Source organism: Anolis carolinensis, unplaced genomic scaffold (assembly GCF_035594765.1).
Source record: "Anolis carolinensis isolate JA03-04 unplaced genomic scaffold, rAnoCar3.1.pri scaffold_11, whole genome shotgun sequence".
Taxonomy (NCBI): domain Eukaryota; kingdom Metazoa; phylum Chordata; class Lepidosauria; order Squamata; family Dactyloidae; genus Anolis; species Anolis carolinensis.
In genome coordinates this window covers 12,571,402-12,594,180 of record NW_026943822.1, presented here as the reverse complement: position 1 = coordinate 12,594,180, position 22,779 = coordinate 12,571,402, and the positions used below count along the sequence as shown (strand labels likewise).

At 42.3% G+C, this 22,779-nt stretch overlaps 1 protein-coding gene across 2 annotated transcripts in view; it reads left to right on the top strand.

Annotated features, from left to right (window-relative positions):
* Positions 1 to 22,779, top strand: part of adamts17 (ADAM metallopeptidase with thrombospondin type 1 motif 17) — a 197,663-nt gene that overhangs the window by 21,456 nt on the left and 153,428 nt on the right. For both annotated transcript variants that reach the window (XM_062963439.1, XM_062963438.1), the window contains exon 4: positions 16,727 to 16,899. In XM_062963439.1, coding sequence (XP_062819509.1) covers positions 16,727 to 16,899 — 173 coding nt within the window. The remainder of the gene's footprint in view (positions 1 to 16,726; positions 16,900 to 22,779) is intronic.

Below are 22,779 nucleotides of genomic sequence, written 5' to 3'. Positions count from 1 at the left end.
AAATATACTAGCTGTGCCCGGCCACGCGTTGCTGTGGCGAAGTATGGTGGTATGGGAAATAAAGTATTGAGGAATTGGTGGTAGTTAAGGTAAAGGGTCATGTTTATGTTGGATAAGTGAGACTCTACTGTATATTTATAATCTTATATTATCTGCTTAGAACTGGATGATATGAGGCCCCTTCTACACAGCTGGATAAAATGCACACTGAAGTGGATTATATGGCAGTGTGGACTGAAGATAATCTAGTTCCAAGCAGATGATATAAGATTATAAATGGGTTATATAGCTGTGTGGAAGGGCCTTGAGTCTACACTGCCATATAATCCAGTTAAAATCTGATAATCTGAGTAAAGAGCCAGGTTTTCAAGCTCTTTTCTGAATGCTACCAGTGTGGCATCAAATTGTCCATCATCAAATTGTCCATCTCAACAGCATGACCATGAACTGTATCTCTGCTTTAAAAGTGTGAGGAGCCCTGCATTTGAGGTTTCCAAAAGCTGCATTTCCACTGTCTCCTGCACCTATGGCTTTGTCATTTGGCCTGCCGTATAGGCAAAGCCAGGGAGCCATCCCGATGCCTCTCTGCTGATGGGCAGATCCCACCATGCCGCCCCAACTGCATTATACCAAGTAGTCACCAGCGTAATCCCTGGTAATATAAGCAAATACCTTGGTCTACCCAGGCAGGCAGCAGATCTGCTGAGTCAGGAGCTGCAAGTATACACAGTCCAGCCATAGCGTTCAGCCGCCACGGGGACTGCCGTTTCAGCATTCTTCCGCCCTAAAGTGGAGGCAGAGTCAATGCACATGGCAATGCTGCAAAAGAACCCCCAGCAATCTGCGATTCCGTCACTATCTAGAGACCTGAGCAACAAAGAATGCTTTACTACTAATGTCTGCGGAGGCAATGGTTATCACGGCCATAAAATTTGCAAGGAATCATTTCTGGGGAGTGGAGAGGAAGCCTAGCCCACCACCTTCTTACTTTCTCAAATGGCAGTACTGAAGGAACTTGAAGGAATGCAGAACAAGCATGTTTGCTGCACTTTCAGCTATTTCCAAAAAACATTGCTGTCTTTAATGCTGTTCATTTTCCATCTTAAGAAAAGACAAGCATCTCCATCTCTGAGGATTACCGGGGAAGGAATCCCACTGGAGCATTTCAGCACACCAAAATACCTGGGAGTCACTCTGACTTACAAGAAGCACTGCTTGACTATCAAGCAAAAATGGGTGCTAGAAATAATGTCATACGAACACTGATTGGCACAACTTGGTGATCACAACCAGGCACAGTGAAGACATCTGCCATTATGCTTTGCTACTTCGCTGCTGAATATGCATGCCCAGTATCGAATACTTCTCACGATGTTAAAACAGTGGATGTGGCTCTTAATGAGATATGCCGCATTATCACAGGATGTCTATGCCCTACGCTGTTGGAGAAATTATAGTATTTAGCCAGTACTGCACTACCTGCAAGGCAGACTTCAGCAATACACGGAGCGAGAGCTGCCAGATATCCAAGCTGGGTTTAGAAAAGGCAGAGGAACAAGAGACCAAATTGCCAATATCCGCTTGATAATGGAGGAAGCCAGGGAGTTCCAGAAAAACATCTACTTCTGCTTTATTGACTACTCTAAAGCCTTCGACTGTGTGGATCATAACAAACTGTGGCATATACTTGGTGGTATGGGGATACCAAGTCACCTTGTCTGTCTCCTGATAAAGCTGTATAAAGACCAAGCAGCCACAGTAAGAGCAGACCACGGAACAGGAGACTGGTTCAAGACTGGGAAAGGAGTGCGGCAGGGCTGCATACTTTCACCCTCCCTATTCCACTTGTATGCAGAACACATCGTGCGACATGCGGGGCTTGAGGAATCCAAGGCTGGAGTTAAAATTTCTGGAAGAAACATTAACAACCTTAGGTATGCAAATGATACCACTTCGATGGCTGAAAGTGAGGAAGAGCTGAGGAGCCTTATCACCAAGATGAAAGAAGAAAGTGCAAAAGCCGGGCTGCAGTTAAACATCAAGAAAACCAAAATCATGGCAACCAGACCGATTGACGGCTGGCAAATAGAAGGAGAAAACGTGGAGGCAGTGACAGACTTTATATTTCTAGGTGCGAAGATCACTGCAGATGCAGACTGCAGCCAGGAAATCAGAAGACGTTTCCTTCTTGGGAAGAGAGCAATGGCCAACCTTGACAAAATAGTGTAGAGCAGAGACATCACACTGGCAACAAAGGTCCACATAGTGAAAGCAATGGTATTCCCCATAGTAACCTATGGATGCGAGAGCTGGACCATAAGGAAGGCTGAGCAAAGGAAGAGAGACACTTTTGAACTCTGGTGCTGGAGGAAAATCCTGAGAGTGCCTTGGACCGCAAGAAGATCCAGTCAGTCCATCCTCGAGGAAATAATGCCCAATGGCTGCTCACTGGAGGGAAGGATATTGGAGGCAAAGTTGAAGTATTTTGGCCACATCATGAGGAGACAGGAAAGCTTGGAAAATGGAAGGAAAAAGGAAGAGAAGCCGACCAAGGGCGAGATGGATGGACGATATCCTTGAAGTGACTGGCTCGACCTTGAAGGAACTGGGGGCGGTGACGGCCGACAGGGAGCTCTGGCGTGGACTGGTCCATGAGGTCACGAAGAGTCGAATACAACTGAACAAGTGAGACGACAACGATGCACTACCTGACATCCATCGGGAAGTAGCAGCCAGCAGCGAAAGGACCAAGGCATTGACATCTCTGGTCCATCCTCTGTTTGGATATCAGCCAGCATGCCAACACCTTAAAGATCTACAGAAATACTTGCAGGAACACCTCAACAAGCGAGAGTCCAAAAGTGGCAGGCCAAAACTCAGATCCTTAGTCAGTGGCTGAGACCAAATGAGAAACTCCCTCCTGTGCACATGGAAGACTTGGAAGGCGCTGAACAGACTGAGATGCAGAGCCAATCTTAAGAAATGGGGCTACAAAGTGGAATCCATGACATGCGCGTGTGGAGGAGAGCAAACCACAGACCACTTACGACAATGTGGTCTGAGTTCCTCCACATGCACAACAGAGGACCTTCTTACAGCAGAGGCACTCAAAGCGGTCAAAGGAAATAATGCCAAGTTTTTTACTTTGTGGTTTTTTATGCATTATAATTGTATTCTCAATTCACTTCTAACATGATAAATAAATGTAAGATGGTATTAATTCTAACTTGGTTATAATCCTCCCAAGTATAACCGCTTTGGCAGGGACAGTTCCAATTAATACTCTGTCATGCCACTTCCCATTGGCTTTTAAAACACACTTCCTCTCCCCCTTGTGTCCACTGTCTTCAGCAATTGCTGGAAACTGAGTTTAAATGTCATTTGAGGTGCACCTGGACTATAGAATTAATGCAGTTTGAATTGACATACCTCTATGATATGGAATCCTGGGATTTATAGTTTGGTGAAGCACCAGCACTCTTTGGCAGAGAAGACCAAATACCTGGTAAAACTCCATCTCCCAGGATTCCATAACATTGAGCCACAGCAGATAAAATGGTATCAAACTGCATTAACTCTATAGTGTAGATGCAGCAGATCATCCAGCTATATAGCCCCTCAATAGGTAGATTAACTGGCACAGTGGGTTAAACCCTTCTGCTGGCAGGACTGCTGACTTGAAGGTTGGGTTCCTGACCTGAAGGTTCTAGGTTCGAATCCAACCTAGGGAGAGTGTGCGTGAACTCCCTCTGTCAGCTCCAGCTCCATGCGGGGACATGACCGAAGCCTTCCACAAGGATGGGGCTGGGCTGTGGCGCAGGCTGGTGAGCAGCCAGTTGCAATAAATCACTCTGACCATGAGGTCATGAGTTCGAGGCCAGCCTGTGGCAGGGTGAGCACCCAACAATTAAAAATAAAAAAATAGCCCCTGCTCGTTGCTGACCTAGCAACCCGAAAGATAGTTGCATCTATCAAGTAGGAAATTAAGGTACCACTTATAAAGTGGGGAGGCTAATTTAACTAATTTACGATTCCATAAAAATCATCCAGCCGCCATTGGAATGAGGAAGTGCCGTCGCAGTGGATGATGAAGCAGCTGCTCCCCCCTGTGGCCGGAATAGAACATCCCCTCAGGAGAAGGTTAAATTGCCTCTGCGTCTGTCTCTGTCTTTGTTCTATGTGTATATGGCATTGAATGTTTGTCTTATATGTATACAATGTGATCCGCCCTGAGTCCCCTTCGGGGTGAGAAAGAAGGGCGGAATATAAATACTGTAAATAAATTAATAATGATAAATACATCAAAACACCCGGGCGTCCCCTGGGCAACGTCCTTGCAGACGACCAATTCTCTTACACCAGAAGTGACTTGCAGTTTCTCAAGTCGCTCCTGACACACAAAAAAAGTTCCCAAAACATACTTCTGGCATCTCAGATGATAAATAATACAAATGTTATTTATTTCTAAATAATCATATCCAGATTCTCCATAGTAAAAAAAGTGAAATGAAAGCTTTGAGAGAGGGCTGGTTTCAAAAGCACCTCTTATTTTATCAGGAGGGTCTTCAGGTAGACGCAGCAGAGGGCCGTCACGTCTGCCGGCGATACTTTTGGACATTTACAGTACATCTAATGCAAACTGTCATGAAAAGACATTTGTTAATGTTTCAAATGCTACTTCCTAATATGGGATAATAGAGTTTTCATTACATTGCTCCCTATTTTTAGCATACACGGGGCTTTGGCCATAACAATAGGACTTGCAGGCCAAGTGAAACCTACAAAGAAAAAGAAAATAGCCTAGTTGAGAGATGGTTATGAAGCCAGAAGTGTGGAAACAAATGCAACTCCGTTCTACAAACTCTATGGGGATCTTGCATTCTATTTGCTACCTGTTAGACAGTAGGCTGTTAGGAATTGTGGGAGTTGAAGTCCAAAACATCTGGAGGGCCCAAGTTTGCCCATGCCTGTATTAGACAGTGCTCTCTTCAATGATTTCTAGCCAATACAGTAATGTTTACAAAACAATCTTTATTACGGTCCAAAGACCCCGTTTTCTCAGCAGAAAAAGTGCACAGCAGATTCATAAATGAGTTCGATTCCAACACTGGATAAAAACACTGGAATTATATACAAGGCAAAATTCAACCTGATTCTAATACAGGAAATTACCTTATCCTCGGAGAGAAACTTGACAACAACCAAGGTCACCTGGCGGAAATTGTCACCTTGTAAAAACGTGGAATTGGGCAGATCTACCAGGAAGATTTCTCAGTAGGTAAAGGTAAAGGTTTTCCCTGATGTTAAGTCAAGTCGTGACTGACGTTGGGGGTTGGGCTCATCTCCATTTCTAAGCCAAAGAGCCGGCGTTGTCCATAGACATCTCCAGGTCATGTGGCCGGCATGACAGCATGGAGCGCCGTTACCTTCCCGCCGGAGCAGTACCTATTGATCTACTCACATTGGCATGTTTTCGAACTGCTAGGTTGGCAGGTGCTGGGGCTAACAGCGGGCGCTCATTCCGCTTCCGGGATTTGAATCTGGCACCTTTCGGTCCGCAAGTTCAGCAGCTCAGTGCTTTAACACACTGTGCTACCAGGGGCCCAGTAGTGGGTTAATAATATTTAGCCGAGCTTCTCTGTAAAAACTTCAGGGTAATAAGGTGTTTTTTTATTGTGTCAGAAGCAACTTGAGAACATACTGCAAGTTGCTACTGGTGTGAGAGAATTGGCCATCTACAGAGATGTTGCCCAGGGAACGCCCGGATGTGTTAGCTGGGAGACTTCTCTAATTTCCCCACAAGCTAGAGCTGACAGGCAGGAGCTCAGTCCATCTCGTGGATTTAAACCAGCAATCTTCAGGTCAGCAACCCAATTTTCAGGTCAGCAGTTCTACCAGTACAAGGGTTTAACCCATTGCGCCACTATATATGAGATGAATGTATGTGAGACATAAATTCTATGTCCTGGTTTCTACAAGGGCCATGAAAGCCTTCAACAACACAAAGAACCTCTCCTTTCGAAGACTCTAGGATTTGGATGCAACAGACTCTTCCTCCCAAGCGTGGCTTGCAAAGCGTTTGAGCCTCAAAGCCATCCTGCTTGCTATGTATACATCGCCCCTGCTTTTGCCTACAAAGATACATCAAGGATATTGAGGCCCTCGTGGAGTCACATATTTGTTTTAAGCCTGCCTCAGGCACCAGCGCTTCTCTTTCAAGCGCCGAGACCTCCACCACCTTCCGAGCTTCTGTATTGACAAGGGGTCGCCTTACGCTGCTCAGGCAGGTAACTTGCAGGTATAATTGCTTCTGTGTCCTGTTCCTGCTTGCTGTGAAACATGATTATGTTGCACCTCAAATACAGTTTTGGAAAAGCTTTTAACACTGGAAGGAAGTCTGTTAGGGCATATTGCTGCAGATCGGGGAAATTTAAAAGCAAAGAAAAGTTGTTATAAGGAGTAGCACCTTTAAACAAAAAAAACAATTTCTGACTCCTTCTCCCACTTCCATGCTTGTCCTGTGTCCTCAGCTAACTTCAATTGCTGCAAATTGAGTTCAAGGTGTGAAAGTAGTTTGTATTTCATTAACTAAGCAGAGAGAGAGGAGAGGAAGGGGCTGAATCTTGCCCTTTCCATGAGGCTCAGGCAGAAGTAGCCTCTCCTAGTTTGTGTGTTCTTTCTCATAAATCACTTTTGCCATTTTCACCACACTGATGTCGCTTCATCACAGATGTCCCAGGCTCCGTTTATGAAAGACTGGAGAGCATGACCAAATCAGGACATTCGGAGTGCTCTCTTTGCCTTGCAGCCTTGCAAGGAAACATATTTTAAGGTGGCTTCTTCTTAAAAAAATATTTAGGACCCCTTAGCTTTATGAAATACCTTCTTGCGTAGATGAGAATGTATACAACTGAGTTGTTGATGTGATGTCTCAGGTACCTTTGGCCCCTGATCCAGCAGCCATTGCGGATCAAAATGAAGAGAATTTGGGTTTTTTCCCACCTCAGCAAGAGTCAACCCCTTTCCAGATGTCTCCTGTTGACATTGCAGAGCCAGAGCCAATTAGGAATGCCCTTGAAATGTTGCCGGCTCTTCCTGGATCTCCGGAGAGTTTAGAATTTGATAGAAGGGCTACTTTCCAAACAGATCGCTCTCGAAGACAAAGTTTAAGGAGAAGTGTGAGATTAGCGGAGAGAGGAGATTGTGGCTAAGCCAGTTCTCTTGGGAAGAATTGGGGAGGCAGGCATCTGGGCCTCGTTGTTAGCAGCTCGTTCTCTTGGGAACATTTGGGGAGTTATGCACCTGCTTTGGGGGAGCTTTTGGACTTCAATAAAAATTCTGCGCAGAGAATCTCTGTTGCGGTGTCAACTGAACTTCTGACTGAAGAATACATCGTCTCTTGATCCTGAGCTTCTAAGCGGCCCGTTGGCACGCTTACTCTCAAGTAGACCGGGCGTAGCGGCTCGTCTCTTGCCAAGTTTGGACTGCGTTTCAGATCCACCACGAACAGCCTTTCCTTGCCTTGAAACCTTGTTCTGGGCTATTTCAAGTACTTTCCGGAGGAACTTTGCTCCTTTCCCCACTCAAACTTCCAATAAGTTTGAGTGTGTTCGGTTATTGGATTTTGGACTTTGGACTCTAATATTGGACATAAAACTTTCATTCTTTGGACTAATTCTGATCTTTTCTAAAAGGTCAACTGTTTGACTATCTATTCTGCTTATTTTTGTTTGAAACTTTTATTGCTTTAATAAAGATATTAGATTGTTATTATTTCAACTATTTCTCTGTTTCTAAAGTGTGGGTTTTCCCAATGATTCCTAAGCCAACTGGCAGTCGACTTCATTTTAAATTTCCCTGCGTAGAGACAGGTATAAACATCAAATTTCACATGTGATGGGACTTCCTCCCTGCTCTCCTTCCAGTGGCAAGCTAAAAACCTTTTATTCAGACAGGCTTTTAAGATCAATTCAGGGAATGCTGTGGTTTTAACTCTGAATTTGTTTTAATGGTTTTTAACTTGGAATTTTTAAAATACTCTTTATATTTAATTGTGTTTTAATGTTCATATATTTGTATAGTTTAAATGGTAATACTGATGCTTTTGTGTTAAGCTGCTTTGAGTCCTCTTCAGAAGATATTAATAATAATAATAATAATAAGAAGAAGAAGAAGAAGAAGAAGAAGAAGAAGAAGAAGAACAAAGGCAATTAAGGCCAAGATCGAAAAATCAGCTGATGACCCAAAATGCACTCTGCAAGGGAGCTGATGAAACCATTGATCATATCCTCAACTGCTGTAAGAAAATTGCACAGACAGACTACAAACAGAGGCACAACTATGTGGCCCAAATGATTCATTGGAACTTATGGCTCAAGTACCACCACCCAGAAGCAAAGAACTGGTGGGATCACAAACCTGCAAAAGTATTGGAGAATGAGCATGCAAAGATACTGTGGGACTTCCGAATCTAGACTGACAAAGTTCTGGAACACAACACCAGACATCGCAGTTGTGGAAAAGAAAAAGGTTTAGATCATTTATGTTTCCATCCCAGGTGACAGTCGCATTGACGAAAAAAACAGGAAAAACTCAGCCGCTATCAGGACCTCAAGATTGAACTGCAAAGACTCTGGCAGAAACCAGTGTAGGTGGTCCCGGTGGTGATCAGCACATTGGGTGCCGTGCCAAAAGATCTCAGCCGGCATTTGGAAACAATAGACATTGACAAAATTATGATCTGGCAACTGCAAAAGGCCACCCTACTGGGATCTGCACGCATCATCCGAAAATACATCACACAGTCCTAGACACTTGGGAAGTGTTCGACTTGTGATTTTGTGATACGAAAGCCAGCATATCTATCTTGTTTCTGTGTCATACAATGTCGTTGTATCAATAATAATAATAATAATAATAATAATAATAATAATAATAATAATAATAATTTCTTCATTGTCAGCTTATAAACACAACAATGACATTGTTCTGGAGGGAGGAGCCATAATGGGTGGAATAGATTCCTTTCTTCCATCATTCACTTTTTGGGGCTGAGAAGGAAGGAACTAGAAAAAAGAAAGAGGATTTTTTCTACCGAAACAAAACAAGAGAGGAGACAATGGGAGGAGAAATATGTCTCCTGTGTGATGGGAAGGCAAACAGATTATTTGAAAAGAAAGTGGAATGAGGGAAAACGTGTGATATGGGGGTAGGAAAATCATTCATTTAATTTCCAAACAGGGTGTTGCAAAGCTTAAGGGAAAAACAGCCATCCCCAATGCTTTACGTGTCATGTGGGATGAAGTCCCTAATGTATAAGCTGAATGCAGGCTTTTGATATGACTCCTGGATAAGCCAAAGATCATTCCATGACGAGGGGAAAGGACCAACGCTGCCTCAAAGGACCAGCCGCCCCGGCCTTTGGAAAGGCTCGAAGCAGCACAATGGGAGAGAGAGTAGAGTGATTTGGTGCGTCTTTTAGCTTCTCCTGGGATGGACTAAGCTTTCGCCTTTCACTGCTCTACTTGGAGAGGGGATGGTCCTTTTTAAATAAGAGTTTAAGGCACAGTATTTAACTCTAAACCGTGGATAAGTCGATCCAGTTTTTTGGTTTGGTTTTTTAACCGACATTTCTAGATTTGTATACGCATATATATATGGAGCCCCGGTGGCGAAGTGCATTAAAGCACTGAGCTGCTGAACTTGCAGACCGAAAGGTCCCAGGTTAAAATCCTGGGAGTGGAGTGAGCGCCCGCTGCTGCTCCAGCTTCTGTCAACCTAGCAGTTTGAAAACATGCCAATGTGAGTAGATCAATAGGTACCGCTCCGAACAGATAGTTAAAAATACAGACAGACTAATATTCTATCTCACCACAGCTGCGAGAATAGTGCTGGCACAACTATGGAAATCAGAAGATACACCCAGTATGGGGAAATGGCTCATTAAAATAATGGATGTGATGAATATGGATATATTAACACAAAAACTAGCACAGGATAGAGCTCCAGAAAACAAAACAGATTAGAAACCTATGACCGAATACTTGCAAAAAGAGAAAATTAACTGTTGTATAAAGTTTGAGTAAGGAAATTCCAGGGGACAACAACATAAAATAAAGGTAGTTAAATATGTGTAACTACAAAACTAATAGACAGGAAAAATAAAACAAAAGGATCATATCCAGAACTCTGGAAGTAACAAGGACATTAAAGCAACTGTATACATGTATATCCCAAGCTGTTGTTGTGGGTCTTTTTGTTTCTGTTTTTGTTTTTGTTTTTTGGTTGTTTTTTTTATTTTATTTGTTTTTTTCTTTTTTGTTGTTGTTGTTTCAATATTGTTATTCACCTTTTATGTCAATGTTTCCCTTTATGTCGAAGTTACCCACCCTTTTTTCCTCCTCCCCTCCTATACCCTGACTTCATGTATGTTTTTAATTATATGGTGAAAAAAAGAATTATTATTGTAACAAGAAATGTACAAGTTGCTTACAAACTGCATAATAAAAAATATATACAACAAAAAATAGGTACCGCTCCGGCGGAAAGGTAACGGCACTCCATGTAGTCATGCCGGCCACATGACCTTGGAGGTGTCTACGGACAATACCGGCTCTTCGGCTTAGAAATGGAGATGAGCACCAACCCCCAGAGTCAGACATGACTGGACTTAATGTCAGGGGAAACTTTTACCTTTACCTATATGCATATATAGGGTGGTTGGCTGTACTCTGGGGTTCTTTTGGGGGGAAGAGGCAGGAGCACTGTCACGATGAGCACCTGGCCTTCAACATTTGCTTCTGCATGATCATTTCTGAATCTTACGGCAGTCCTCCCCAAACATAGACACCCCTCTGTCCAAATCCCATGGCAAACAGAGCAAGCTCTTCCATCTCATGTGTACAGAATGCATGCAGTCAGAGTATACAAAGCTTGATTGTTCCTTCGATATCAGCCCTACTTTTAAAGAACTGCCTTTTTTGAGAAATTGCTGGTGCCCACCCAAAGCCTCTGGCAATAGTGCGAGCTGGCTTCATAATAATAATAATCTATATCCTGTTTTCGAACACACACACACAGAAACCATGCGGATGGAGGGGAGTTTGCCCAGGCAAGCCTATTGAGGTTTTACCCACCAGTGTGTAGATTGCTATTATTCATTATTATCTCGGCATTAAGTCTATCCTCTTTTTTTTGGCCCATTCTGTAGGTGATCTTTATCTCAATAGTTTCCAACATGTGTGAGGGTTTTTTTTGTCTCTGTTTCAGAGTTTTTTTGTTTGTTTCTTCAAGAGGAAAGAGGGGTGGTTTCTTGCCTGTTTCAGTTTAGAAGGTGGGTGAAGGGGAGAAGAGCTTTATGGAGCGATGATAGCTTGCGCCTCGGGCAGAAAAGCAGCCGAGCCGGGCGGCTGCAAGGCAACTTGACAGAGGATGGGCTTGATGTGTATAAAGGAGGGGGTGGAAGGGTGTTCAGCATCAAACAGGTATCGATCTCAGGTGTATCTTGAGAACCACACAAAGAAAATAGGTGAGGCCAAAATATAGGAGAGCAGGGTTGGGGGATGCATTTTACAGCAGGACTTCTCCGACTTGTTAATCCGAAGGCGGGTTCACAGACTATTGAAAAAAACAAAGTCCTATGCACACGGTACATATCTTATTTGTAGTGCAAGAACATCATCATCGGTGATCATTTGTGTCCGAGTAGGATGGCCTTCCAAGCCTAGGGTCTTGGCAGTGGGTCTGTAGGGGACTGTAGAGACCTATTCTGGATCCGCATGTTTTTTCTTCCACAGTGAGGATATTAAGGAGCTTTCTTCCTCTTTTTTTCAGTTTTTTATTTAAATTATTGAAAAATTTTGAATTTTACATATTCAGTACTTAAAACTTATACATTCTTTAACAAATTTGCAATACAGAGTTATGTATATCATAGCTCCTATGGTATTTTCACTCTCTAACTATATTACATACTCATATTATTTACCTTTTGTTACCCTTCACCTAGTGCAATCCTTTCACCCCAGACCAGCCAATTACAATATTTATTTCCAAAATTCCATTGTTTCTTTTACAGGTTTTCCCCCCTTTCCTTCTGCGTATACAAACTCTATAAATTTTCCCCATATCTTCCCAAAATCATCCTTTTTTAATAACCCTCTTTTAATTTTAATATTACATGTCAATTTATCATTTATCGCAATATCCCAAATCTCCTTATACCATTCTTCCAATTGGCACTCCTCATTTCCTTTCCATTTTTTAGCTATTAACAATCTTGCTGCTGTTACCAAGTTGGCGATTAGTTCCTTTAACTCTTTTGATATTTGAATATTATCCATAAATGACAACAGTGCTATTTCAGGTGTTCCTATTATTTCTGTTTTGGTGATTCCCTTTATTTCTTTAAAAACGTTCTCCCAAAATTTTTGAACATAGCTTTCTTCCTCTTGACGCATTTCTCCTTTTGCCTTCCGTTCATGCCTTTTTCACAGCTCTGTTGGTCACAGCTGATCTCCAGTTAGAACACTTGAGGGCTAGGGCTTCCCAGTTCCTTGGTGTCTATGCCACAGTTTTTAAGGTTGGCTTTAAGCCCATATTCAAGTCTCTTTTAATGCCCACTGACATTCCATTTTCTGTTCTTGACTGAGAGTAGAGCCACTGCTTTGGGAGACAGTGCTCTTTGGGCATTTGGACAACGTGGCCTTCAGTCCAGCAGAATTGACAATGGAGGATTGTGGCTTCAATGTTGGTGGTCTTTGCTTCTTCTTCTAGATGCTGACATTTGTCTGCCTATCTTCTTCCCAAGAGATTTGCAGGATTTTTCGGAGGTAACGCTGATGGAATCGTTCCAGAAGTCTAGAATGACGTCTGTAGGCAGTCCACGTTTCACAGGCGCATGACAGGGTTGGGAGGACAATCTATATATATATAAAAGGGTAATGAAATTTCGGCCTAGGACAAAACAACAAAACTACACATCCCAGAAACACTAAACTTGGCAGCACAACCCCCCATCCATGCCTCTACGTTCATACAACAAAAAGAAAAGAAAAACAAAGTCCTAATTAGAGGGAGATGAATACTTGTTTTTATCCAATTGCTGCCAGTTAGAAGGCAAAGCTCCTCCCACTTGGTCTCCTAGCAACCCACTCAGCCCAGGGGACAGGCAGAGTTAGGCATCACTTAGGCCTCTTCCACACTGCCTATAAAATACAGATTATCAGATTTGAACTGGATTATATGGCAGTGTAGACTCAAGGCCCTTCCACACAGCTATATAACCCATTTATAATCTTATATTATCTGCTTGGAACTGGATTATCTTCAGTCCACACTGCCATATAATCCACTTCAGTGTGCATTTTATTCAGCTGTGTAGAAGGGGCCTCATATCATCCAGTTCTAAGCAGATATTATAAGATTATAAATATACAGTAGACTCTCACTTATCCAACATAAACATGACCCTTTACCTTAACTACCACCAATTCCTCAATACTTTATTTCCCATACCACCATACTTCGCCACAGCAACACGTGGCCGGGAACAGCTAGTGGCTTTATAAAGAAGCATCTTGGTCTCCCTACGAATAACCCAATCCTCAAACATTCTCTGCTTCATTAACCTGGATTGTTTTAATATTAATGACGTTCAATACTGTTTTAATATTTGTATATTTTAAGTTGAATTGAAATGCGTTTAGTTAAGATGCATCAAATCTACGTATGGGGAGAAAAAGTGGGATGCAAATAAACATAATAAATAAATAAAATAATAAATGGAGAGTCTCTCTTGAGGCAAGATATGCTTGATCGCTCTGGTTAGGAAGGGGAAACTCGGCTCGACTTATGTAAGAGAACCACTAAACGGCCTGTGGAAAAACTGGACACATCACAGTATGAACTCTTGCAAACCGGGATTTGCAAGCTGCAAAAGGTCCGTTTCCAAAGCTGCACTCTGGGGGCTTCTAACTTTGGTACAGCTACATTTAAGCTGCCTGCTTTGTAAAACGAGAGTCTGTGACACAGACTGTTTCGTGCTCAAGGACTCATAAAATCCCATAGAAGAGTCGGATCGTATGCAGGGTTTACTCTAATCCAGGTTTAGTCCCTGAACCTGTTTCTAATTATGGAGTTTGGTCCCGCAAAGTGCCATTCAATACAGTTTTATTACTTGCTCTTGCTAATGAAATACTTCCAAACACCATTTTAAAGTTGGTCTTCTCTAGATTTCTTTTCCCCTTAACACTTATCTGTGTAGGTGCCACTATTCTCATTACAGTGATAGACCTCTGTCTGGAGTCTACATGAGTGCATTTTCCTTCATCTAATGTTCTCTCCTCCTAGAGAACCAGAATTAAGGGAGTTAAGCTTCCCTTCTTTGGCTTGTGCCATTCTTACACGTGGAGGCATTGTTTTGGAGCTCCTACTTTGCTGCTGGAATTAGTACAGTTCAGACACTGGTTTGGTATATTATGTGCTATATGTGCGAAAATGAAAAAGAAGTGGTGGACGAGCTCTGGATGCAACTACCAGACAGTAGTCTTGTCATAGTTTCACACTTTGGAAAGTTCATGCATTCAGTTATAATGGCAAAAGAATTTATTTATTTATTTATTAACAGTATTTATATTCCGCCCTTCTCACCCCGAAGGGGATTCAGGGCACACATAGGGCAAACATTCAATGCCCATAAACACATCAAACAGAGACCGAGATAGACAGATGCAGAGGCAATTTAACCTTCTTCTGAGGTGATGTTCTATTCTGGCCACAGGGGGGAGCAGCTGCTTCATCATCCACTCTGACGGCACTTCCTCATTCCAGGTCGTAAATTAGTTAAATTTGCTTCCCCACTTTATAAGTGGTACCTTATTTCCTACTTGATAGATGCAAGTATCTTTCGGGTTGCTAGGTCAGCAACGAGCAGGGGATATTTTTAATTTTTAATTGACGGGTGCTCACCCCGCCACGGGCTGGCCTCGAACTCATGACCTCATGGTCAGAGTGATTTATTGCAGCTGCTCAACAGCCTGCGCCACAGCCCGACCCCCTTCTTATTGAATTTACAAACTAATTTTGTGGCGTCTCCGAGACTAAATTGGGCCCCTTCTACACTGCCATATAAAATCCATATGATCTGCATTGAACTGGGTTATATGGCAATGTAGACTCATATAATCCAGTTCAAAGCAGACCATGTGGATTATTTTATTTGATAATCTGCATTATATGGCTGTGTAAAAGGGGCCTAAATGGGAGGAAGAGGTTGGTAAAATAAGTTGTTGCAGACTCAATCTCTTTCAAGAGAGGCATATCCACAAAGCCCACTCCTTTCTGCTAAAAACCTCTTTCTATCAGTTATCAGTGGTTTTCAACCTGTGGGTCCCCAGGTGTTTTGGCCTGCAACTTCCAGAAATCCCAGCCAGTTTACCAGCTGTTAGGATTTCTGGGAGTTGAAGGCCGAAACATCTGGGGACCCACAGGTTGAGAACCACTGAATTAATTCCAAAGATGCTACAGGATTTCTTTGTATACTGAATCAGGATAACACAACAATGTTTTCTTACTGAACAGATCTTCAAGATAATGGGGCTGAAAAGTAAGACGGAAGTCAACAACTTTTTTCTTTTTTTTAGCTTCTATTATTCACAAACAGTTTTTTTAAAGCTTTTATTATTCACAAAGTGTTTTCTTCTTCTTTTTCTTCGCTTTCCTACTTTCTATATAATCAAAATGTTCTCACTCTTTCGATGTCACCATATTTGATCCTATATGATAAAAACTTCAATAAAAATATATATTTTAAAAAAGATAATGGGGCTGAAAAGAGGCTCGAGTGGTCTCCAGTTTGGCAAACTACAAAGGCTGGAAATATGTAGCAGAACTTGTGTTCTGTCACTCGCTGGGCCTGTAACTATTGTCTTGGTATAGGACATATACTTTATGCCCAGCGGGAAGCCAGAGCGCCTCAAGGGAGGTTGTTGAGAATTTTCCTGAACAAAGATAGTCCTTTGGGTCTTTAATGAGATAAAGTCTTTATTGATGAACAAATAATAAATCTTCAAGGAGTCAAATAACACTTCAAGGTTTCCTTAATAAACTGTTGGTCCTTTCAGTCTTGTCCCCAGGGGACAGGCAATTGGCTTTAGATAACTGTGAAAACCCTCTTATAACCTCTCCCAGACTGTCTATTATCTGGGCCTAGCTGATGTGGGACCCACTACCGACTCCAAATGCGTCTGGGTATCGAGTGGACCTACCAACCAAGGCTTGCAGCTGTTTCAGCTGGGGTTCCGTGGATCTGTTAAACTTTAGGGCTGTTTCCCTCAGGAGCTGTGGGGCTGAGAGGCTGTGAGCTCTCAGCCAGAGCTTTTGGGACCTTTTCCCCTGGAATTTCTGTTTCTGTTTTCTCGGATGTTCTATATCCCCGGATGTTCTTGAGATATGGAGCTTTTCTATAGGACGAGCTGGTCTACGTCCTATAGCTTAGCTTAAAAATGGCTCCTTCCCTCCCAGAGCCCCGAACCAAACTTAATGATGATGGACAGGTGGCCTGCCCAATGACTGCAAACATTAGCAAAAGAAAATAAAGTTGGAGCTTCTAGTACAGCCGTACCAGCACAACTTGGCAATATCTATGGTTGCACTTTTAGTTGAAGAAGGCAAGGAGTAGACGTACTATTTCTTGGAGGAAATCTTAACCATGGCCTTTGCTTTTTAGAAAAGAAGAGGCAAAAAAAGGCAAAGCTGACTGATGACTGGAGAGAACGGAGGAATGCTATTCGGCTGATGAACGAATACACCGTGGAAACCCTTGTGGTGGCAGATTCTGACATGGTCCAGTACCACGGGGCAGACGCAGCTCAGAGGTTTATTCTCACTGTGATGAACATGGTAAGTCCGCGCTCACTTCTTGCTTTGCTTGGATTGAAAACTAGTCACTGACATTTGTTTTTAGGACTGAAGTTGACCTTCGTCTTCAGGGGTTTTATTGCATGGAGTGGGCAAACGGTCATCAAGGCAGGATCCTCACTTTGGTGACAGTCCTATCCCACAGAGTTGTGCATATGATGTTGCCAGTCTGCCACATCTCCATGACAAAGCCACCGCATGCTATGGATGGGAAAATCCAACAATAGTTACAAATTGCGCCAGGTTCCCATCACTTAGTAGTGCAATGAGCCTGTGAATAGGATTTCCCTCCTGTAACACTTTCCTCCTCCAGTGTCGCTCCGGCCTGAAACAAAATAAAAATGTAGTAGCAGAATGAACCCTAGATGCACTAACACTTGAGGTTGTGAGTGTGGTAAGGAGATGGAATCACTTAGAATGATTTGATTCTGAAGAAAGTGATCCCTTCTTTATCTCTTGCTTGTAATGTCTTGGCCCTTGCCTTTGTACAAGAGTTTTTTTTATGTCAGGAGCAGCTTGAAAAACTGCAAGTTGCTTCTGGTGTGAGAGAATTGGCTGTCTGCAAGGACGTTGCCCAGGGGACACCCGGATGTTTGAGGTTTTTACCATCCTTGTGGGAGGCTTCTCTCATGTCCCCGCATGGAGTTGGAACTGATAGAGGGAGCTTGTCCACGCTCTTTCCGGGTTGGATTCGAACTGGCAACTTTCAGGTCAGCAACCCAACCTTCAAGTCATCAGTCCTGCTGGCACAAGGGTTTAACTCCCTGCACCACCAGGGGCTCCTTTGTACAAGAGTGCTATACAGTGCTCCTTCACTTATCGCTGGGGTTAGGTTCCAGGACCATCCGCAATAAGTGAAAATCCGCAAAGTAGAGACACTATATTTATTTTAATATTTATATATTATTTTAGTAGTTATACACTATTTTAAGTCTTTATCAACCAATCGTGTATTGATAAATCACCTCCTTCTCCTGTTGCCGCTTGGGCTCCTTTTCTCTCCCTTTGGCTTCTCCTTCCTCCCTTCCTTAGGCTGTAAATTGTAATTTTTTATGATTTATAATAGTCTTTTAGAGTTTATTGAAAAACCGCAAAACAGTAAATCCGCGAAAAGTGAACCGCGAAGTAGTGAGGGAACACTGTACAGAGAATAAAAGTGTTTCAGACTGTCCCCTTCATTGATTTCAGCCCATATTTGCCATACACACGCATATGAATGATATGATATATTGATTACTTCTGCATGAACAGTTTGCTTCTGTTTCCCAAAACAGCATTATAGACACCATTCATGTGCATAGTTGGTTATAATCCACATTTTTGAAGTGAATTACTTTTGAACTCCTTTGAAAGAACATATAGATGGTGATCGCCGAAAGATTGTTTGTCGGATCCTGTTGAACTTTGGTTTCATATCAAAGCAAGACCAAGAAACAGCAGTCGGTGTTGGGCTGAGCAGAGAGTGACTGGTTTGTGCCTGAAGGGCTAGAAGTGTAGATCCAATCCATGTCAGTAGTTTTGCTGCGCATGTTCCAGCCAAAGGGTGTTTCTAAGCACTTATATATCTGACGCCCCTCAGAATAGTTCACCTTGCTATAGATATCCAGTTAGACACAGAAGAAAGTCTTTTGAAGTTTTATTAAGCAAAGCAGTTATATAAATCAAGCAGGCAATCAAAAAGGTTTTCAAAGTTGCAATGAAAGAATCAATAAGAATCCAATTGTATCATAAGTCATGAAAAGGTCCATTAGTCCATAAAACACAGCAAGAGTAATAATCCATAAAGCAAGGCAGTAGTCAGTAGATTCCAAGAACAAGGCCCAAAAGTACAAAGATCCAAGAAAACAGGAGACGAGAACATCCACATAGAAGAAGCGAGGATTTGCTTTGACAAAGAGCTATCTGTAAAGTACACTTTTAAAAGCAACCCAGAAAGGCGTTTCTTTTCCCAGAGCTGGCCTCTTTTTTGTGCGCCAGTCTCTCACTCCTTCGGACCTGAGAACCCCTCCAAGATAGACGGTCCTCCCTAGATAAATCATTGCTTATGCTATCGTTATCTTGCACCTGAGACGGGACTGAACTCTCTCCCTCATTATTTCCTATGGGAATGTCAGCCTGTCCGTTATCTATAGTTTCTGAGGTCAACAATTCATTCTGCTCAAACTGAAACTGCAAGTCTCCAGCCTCTGAGTCAGCCTGCATCTCTAAATCAACTTCTGACTCTGCCGGCTCTTGGATCTGAAAACCAAAATCCCCTTCTTCTTCATCCTGAACCTGCCTAACCTGTGGCTGAGTCACAACAATATCTGATGATAGAAGAAGTCATCCCTGGGTTGCATTTGTGGTGAAGGAACCTACCTGTATTATTTCTGTGCCATTTCTGCCTTTGTTGCCAAAATGTCTGTTTTTCAAATACACAAGAATCCATGTGCTCTGTCAATTGAGGCGTATCTATGTTTGCTTTAAAGGGTTTAATAGTCAGTGATCCTTTGCAATGCAGGTTCCATTCTGTGCCTGCTGCGAATGTTGGTAACCTACAAATGTTGGCCTTGCAGAATTCGGTTTCTTCTGGGAGGATGAACAGCTGCCTCTAAAAGAAACCAGAATGTTAATTTTGGCATCTGGGCTAGGATTTAAGCAAATAGAGAACTGCTCTTGGGGGGGAATTTATTAATTTGGCTCCTTGCTGCAAGGCATTACATTTGCTGTCAAACCACAAAGACTTAAAATGGCTTATTAGTGAACGCATGATACTTATAGTTGCTTGAAGTTGGGATCTCTTTAAAGCAATTTAATTTCTGTTTGTTGCGGGTGAAAGCCAGCATTACAAAATACTCTTTTTATTTTTGCAGCTGTTGAATGAGAATATGTATGATTTTTTTAAAAAAGGATGCAACCCAAAGTAAAATGAAATCCCTTTCAAAAGACACATATTGCATGATGGACACCTAAAGCCAAGTGTCTGCTTTTAATGCCTTTGATCTTGTGCCCCGAACTAGCATTCAATTAGAAATACTTTATTAAAATCCTTAAATTATATTTTAGAAAACCTTTCATGAAAATCTGAATGTTTAGTTAAGACTTGGGGGTAAGGTGGTGAGTGTCGGTGATGAAAGAATGAGACAATGAAAGAAAGATTATGTATACATTTGGGAAAATTGTGAGGTTCAGCTCTCCTGAGGCTGTACTACCTCCAAAAGTGAAGATGAAAAATCTGAAATCTGTTGTAAAATACCTTGACTCTAGAAAGTTAATGTGTGGGACAAGAGTTTTAAGATGCTACAGTCTTGCATTGCTAATTTTCTGTATGTGGAGGGCTTCTTGATTTAATTTTTATTACAGGCTGCAGGCGTACTCTTAGGTAGGCGTGAGTCTTATTGAGTTCAGTGACAATTAATTTTGAATAGATGTGTAAAATGCACTGGCATTCTGGGGATGTATTATTTACATGAACCAGTGATGTCAGGGACACCCAGTTTAATCCATGATATTCACCATAAGTGGAGAAAAGCCATGAAAGCAACAGCTAATTCAGTAACACCTCCTTCCCAATCAAGGTTTACCATGTAGCAGTCATTGTGAGTGACAGAGGTCTGTCGTCCCAGTGACATTTCCACTGCTTTCCGTATAGTGAATTATAGTGCAACAATAAGAAACAGGAGACTTTTCACAAGCATTCCCTGTACCAGAAATCTCTGCTGGGAGGGAAGTGGCAACGTCAGTCTGTTGAGCTCTGATTGATAGGAAAACAGACCTCTGTTGCTCACAGCAGCTGCCGCTTGTTAGAAAATGATTGGGGGAGCCAGGATTGTGAATATATGTACCTAGAATTTGATGACTGCGTCCAGTTCTGGATATTGGAATTCAAGAAGGATATTGTCAAGCTGGAATGTGTCTAGAGAAGGGCCACCAAAATGATCTAAGATGTGGAAACCAAACCCTATGGGGAACAGCTTCGTGAGTTGGGTATGTTCAATTTGGAGAAAAGAAGGCTGAGAGGGGACATGATGGTCATGTTTAAATATTCAAAAGGATATCGTTGAAGAGGGAGAAGCTTGTGTTTTCTGCTCCTCCAGAGGCTAGAACGCAACGAGCAATGGATTCAAATTGCAGGAAAAGAGATTCCTTCTAAACATTAAGAAGAACTTTCTGACAGTCTGAGCTGTTTGGTAGTGGAATATTCTGCCTTGGAGTGGAGTGGAGTCTTCTTCTCTGGAGGTTTGAATGCAGAGACTGGATGGGAGTGCTTTGGTTGAGCATTCCTGCATGGCAAAATGAGTTGGACTGGTTGGCCCATGGAGTCTGTTCCAACTCTAGGATTCTATGACTGGAGATTAGAAATAAATGCATTCTGGCTATCATAGGGGGCTCACCTCAGCAGCTCTCATTGATGAGTTCCATATCCTTGGGTTTGGTCGCTAGCAAAGAGAAAAGTGCTGGGGAATTTTCCCCAAATACTGGGAAAACCCAAAATTAAGTGATAAACTGTGTTGGTTCCATAAGTACCCCATAGAGGAACCACCATGCAACTACAGAACCTCTGAAGATGCCAGTAGCCACAGATGCAGGACAAACATTAGGAGATAATGCTGCTGGAACATGGCCATACAGCTCAGAAAACTCACAGCAACCTACCATGTAACTGTTGCAGAAACTGAAAAAGACTGAATGATCAACTGGGCCCATTATATGCATCAACCAACACTGCAGTCTGTCCTTCCTGAAGCTGTGCCTTAAGGGGTGTTCTCTTTCTCATGTACCTTGAAGGCTTGGAATTCATCTCCATGACCATGATAGTCATCTTTATCCCTATCCATCTCTCATTATGTTAATTTAGCAATCCAGGAAAAAGGTGTGAGTAACAGTAGGCAATGTATCTAAAGGCACTCGCTTGGGTGCATGCCAGAGATATGAAGGAAAAACATCTTGCTTAGAATTCCAAGTGGTGCCTTAAGGAATAAAAATACACACACACACACCACAAACCGAGTTTCCTGTATTTTGAAGAAAATAACTATCTATATATATAAATGGGTAATGAAATTTCAGCCTAGGACAAAACAACAAAACTACATATCCCAGAAACACTAAACTTGGCAGCACAACCCCTCATCCATGCCTCTACGTTCATACAACAAAAAGAAAAGAAAAATAAAGTCCTAATTAGAGGGAGAGGAATAATTGTTTTTATCCAATTGCTGCCAGTTAGAAGGCTAAGCTCCGCCCACTTGGTCTCCTAACAACCCACTCAGCCCAGGGGATAGGCAGAGTTAGGCCTCACTTAGGCCTCTTCCACACTGCCTATAAAATACAGATTATCTAATTTGCACTGGATTTTATGGCAGTGTAGACTCAAGGCCCTTCCACACAGCTATATAACCCATTTATAATCTTACATTATCTGCTTTCAACTGGATTATCTTGACTCCACACTGCCATATAATCCACTTCAGTGTGCATTTTACACAACTGTGTAGAAGGGGGGCTCATAGAAGGGGGCTTAATGTCAGGGGAAAACCTTTACCCTTGACCTTAACTACCACCAATTCCTCAATACTTTATTTCCCATACCACCAGACTTCGCCACAGCAACGCGTGGCCGGCCACAGCTAGTTATTTACTATATGACCTTGCCTCTGAGAAGTATCTGAAAATGAAAATATTAATTGGAATCCCGCTCCTACCCAGATCCACTACAAAGCTTTATTCCAAAATTTTATGTTACTTCTTGCTGCTTTATATGGTTCATCAAGGAGAACTGAAAATGTACCCTTACAATTACTACTTGTCAGTCTGTGGTCTTTCCTGAAATAGAGGCAAGTCCATTTCAAAACTACCAATGATAATGCACATCTGTTTTTA